At 48.0% G+C, this 3,851-nt stretch overlaps 1 protein-coding gene across 1 annotated transcript; it reads right to left on the bottom strand.

Moving 5' to 3' along the window:
- Positions 1-637: 637 nt before the first annotated feature.
- pou4f4 (POU class 4 homeobox 4) lies at positions 638-3,309 on the bottom strand. The gene is made up of 2 exons (XM_071531515.1): positions 3,190-3,309; positions 638-1,573 (listed from the first exon to the last, which is right to left on the bottom strand). The coding sequence occupies exons 1-2, from the start codon at positions 3,307-3,309 to the stop codon at positions 638-640; spliced, it is 1,056 nt and encodes a 351-aa protein (XP_071387616.1).
- Positions 3,310-3,851: the final 542 nt, after the last annotated feature.

The following is a 3,851-nucleotide window of genomic DNA, read 5'->3' as shown; positions in this document are numbered from 1 at the left end:
ACTCCAGAGGTTGTTTTTTTTTTCGTCTGTTATGAAAGTGTGTTGTTGCTTGTGTTGAATACTTGCTTGTAAATCGTTTCCACAACACATAGGTGTGGAAAATCCTTAAATCATTTTGTCTCCTATTTGCTCTTAAAATCGTATTTTTCTTAAAAAAAAAATAACAAGTTGAAAATTCAGCCAATGAGGTGAGAGAGTCCCACCTGTTTGCAATGCAGTTTCACTTGTTTCTTCAGGAATAAAAAAAAAATGAAGAGTCACTATCTTGACAGCAAGAAGCAGAGCACTCCACTGGTGTCGAGGAAATGATGCTTGATTAAAAAAAAGAATCTTCAGGCAAGATGATTTGCATTGGAAGAAACTGAGATGATCGCAGCCCCATCGGATGATTTTTCACTTGTTTTAAGGAAAGAATAATACTTGAAGATTCAATACTAGATGAAATGGCTTGTTAAGACGGATGTTTTTGCACTGTGTGTGTGTGTGTGTGTGTGGCTCCCGCTGTGTGGAGGCGGTCCAGTCCAGTCTGGGACAAAAGGTACAACGGCGCACCTTTATTTCTGACAGTGCGGGCAGCTTGTCTCTGATTTGTCTCTTTGTAAACGGGGCAGAGAGCTGCGGGTTTCCCCCCTCGGTCTTAGTGCGCTGCAGAAAACTTCATCCGTTTCTGCTTTTGCCTCTGATTGCAAAACCAAACCCGGACCACGTTTTTTTTCAGGTCCAGTTTCTCGGCTATGGCGGCGATCTTCTCCGACGAGGGCCTCGGCTGGACGGCGAAATAAGCCTCCAGGGAGCGCTTCTCCGGGGCCGCGATGGACGTGCGTTTCCTCTTTTTGTCGCCGCCGTTGAAGATCTCCGGCTTGGACATCTTCTCCCTCTGCGCCCGCTCCGCCTCCTCCAGCCAGGCCTCCAGGATCGGCTTCAGCGCCACCATGTTGTTGTGCGACAGCGTCAGGGACTCGAACCTGCAGATGGTGCTCTGGCTCAGGCAGCCCACCCCGGGGATCTTGAGGTTGGCCAGGGCCGAGCCCACGTCCGCCTGGGTCACCCCGAGCTTGATCCGCCTCTGCTTGAAGCGCTCGGCGAAGGACTCCAGCTCCCGGGGGTCGGGCTCCGCTTCCCCGCCGCCGCCCCCCAGGGAGCCGTGGGAGCCCAGGCCGTGCGGGTGCATGTTCATGGACTGCGGGTGGTGGTGGTGATGCATTTGGTTGATGGCCGACATGTGGGCGGCGTGGGCGGTGTGCGACGCCGTGGAGCAGACGTCCGAGCCGGGCATGCCTCCGAGGGAGATGCCGCCCGGCGTGAGGTGGTCCAGCAGCTCGCCCTCCAGGCCCTGCGACGGCTGGTGGTGGCCCGGGTGGTGGTGGTGGTGTGAGGTGAGCACCGACGGATGGTGCAGGTGGGCGGAGGAGGAGGTCGGGGTGCAGGTCATGCTGGTCATGGTGGTCATGGTGTGGTAGGTCGCGTCTGGCTTGAACGGGTGGCTCTTCTGGGCCACAATGTCCACCGCGGCCAGAGCCTCGGCTCTCTGCAGCAGAGTCTCATCGAACCCGGCGAAGATGTTGCCCTGAAGCTGCGGGACAGAGGAACAGAGTCGGTTGGTTAAATCTGACAGAAACTCCCAACACACCAATTTAACCAATTTAACTTCTTAATTTGACATCAGCCGTTTTTGGAAACGTTTAGATTGCGCTTCCATTACGCACAATGATAATATTACGCAGAAGTGTTAAGTCTAGTCTTTATTTTTATAGTTTCGATGTGAAGACAATCCTGTAATAAATCTGATTGTGTAAAAAAAAAAAAAAAAAAATCCACACTTGTTTTTTGTTTTTTACATGTAAAACAAAGCTGTCGCTATGGGAGGACGAGCGGCAGGAGGGACAGAGACGGAGCTCTGACTCCCTGCAGGCCCGATGATGACGAGCAGGTGAAATTACTGATGTGAATTTGCGTGTTTTGCACATGTGAAATGTGGAAAACACAACTGTCTATATCGTGTGAAATTTTAAATGTTTCTTTATTTTTTCACATGTGAAAACTTCACGTTGAAATTTACATTTTCTTTCTGTAATGAGGATAACCGGTCTAACTTTTTAACTGGAATATTAAGAGGCGTGCTTTTCAGAATGTTTGGATTACACCTCCATTACGCACGACGCTTCCATTACGCAGGAGGATCAGGTCTAGCTATATTTTTACTATTTAAGTGGAAAGCCAACAATCAGATTATGATTTTTAGTTTTTATTTGTTTATTTATTTTTTGTCAAAATATATCCAAATAAATTTCAACTTCCTCTCTTACATTACATTACATTACAAACAACGCGTTTTATTACAACTTGGACGTTACTGGGCCTTTTCAAACACCCGGAAAGTGTGCCAACGTGGATGGATATTCATTTAAAATTAATATTTAAGGTCTCCTGAATAATTTCTGCGGACAATGAAATGAGACGAGTGTGAGGTTGAATATGTATGGGACAATATGAGATAACACAGCGCACAATGCAGGATTTGGCTTCTCAGACTCAGTGATGCTCGTTCCGACTTTTCGGGTCTACAGATCATCAAATGACTCGTCTGGTCTCCTGTGCTGTCCTCGCGCTGCTTCACTCTGGCTCGCCCTGTCATGTCCATGTCTCATGTTTGCGCATTTTATTCTATCATTTCTTCTATAATTGAATCTATTTTATTCTTATTTTATAGCACCTGTATATTTCTAATTTCATTTTACTTTACTCGTGTCTAAACAGGACGCTCTTATAAAAGACAGCTCGCTCTCAGTTTTCTGTCCTCCTGCCTATAAATTACTATTTTGGCGCTTTAGTGAGCCACACTAGTAATTTATAGTGAGTGCTAACAGATAAAGCAAAAGTATATAAATGTATTTGGCAGCCATATCTTTAAAAGAAAAGAATAAACACACACACGAGGGGAGCATTCAGGAGTATGTTCCCTCTCAGCTGTGTGAGTCTGTGCGTAATAGTTTGGCGAGCTGCGTCTGCTCATTTACACACACTGACCAAATAATAATAATAATACTATCTGAGCAGCCATCGGGCGCTGCTCCACTCTCTCCTCGGAAACGTCGAGGACATGAGGAGGTTTTGGAAGTTTTGGCAGCAGGCGCCGCGAGATGCGGGAACTTCGCCGTATAGTGAAGTGAATTCTGAGCTCAGACTTACCGACGGCGTGGGGAGGCAGGCCCGGCGGATGGCCTCCGAGCTGGAGTGCAGAGGCGTGTATTTGGGCTCGTGCAGGATGGGGTGCATACTGAAAGGCTGCTTGCTGTTCATCGACATCATGATTGCTGAGGTGAGTGAGGGTCTGTCGTCCTCGTTCTGCTCCGTGTTGGTTGGTTTTCTAAAAGAGAAACGCCGCAGGGGAGAACAACGGGGAGACGCGATTTGGTTGAAAATATAGTCTGGTCTGGCTTCTCTGCTGCCGGGTTTAGCTTGATTAAATAAAAGAAATATATAGAGAGAGGGAGAGAGGTAAGTCCGTGTCTCCTGCGGGTCTCCTGTCTCCTTTTTGCCTGTAAATGACTCCTATAATAAAGATGCGCCTCGCCTCCAGCTCCTATATCACACCGCTGCCCCGCCCCTCCCCCGATCCTCCCTCCCTCCCTCCGTCCGTCTCCACCAATCACACGGCGATATCCAGCGGTAGCCACGCCCCTAAGCGTGCCTCGCTCGCTGGGAGGGAGACGTGAGAAAGGATGCTGTGTGGCTGCACTGTTAAAAAAAAAAGAAAAAAAAAAGAAAGACAGGTTGAAATAACAACAACCAACCTGCAGGAGAGATTTGGTTTTTCTAACACTTCTGTCTTGTTTCAGCACTTAGCCAAA

The sequence above is a fragment of the Centroberyx affinis genome, unplaced genomic scaffold (genome assembly GCF_046629955.1).
Source record: "Centroberyx affinis isolate AG114_WGS23_722 - 3 ecotype Tasmania unplaced genomic scaffold, CSIRO-AGI_Caff_v1 ptg002089l_1, whole genome shotgun sequence".
NCBI classification, from domain to species: Eukaryota; Metazoa; Chordata; class Actinopteri; order Beryciformes; family Berycidae; genus Centroberyx; species Centroberyx affinis.
Note: the sequence above shows the minus strand (reverse complement) of the source record. Positions and strands in the feature narration are given on the sequence as shown.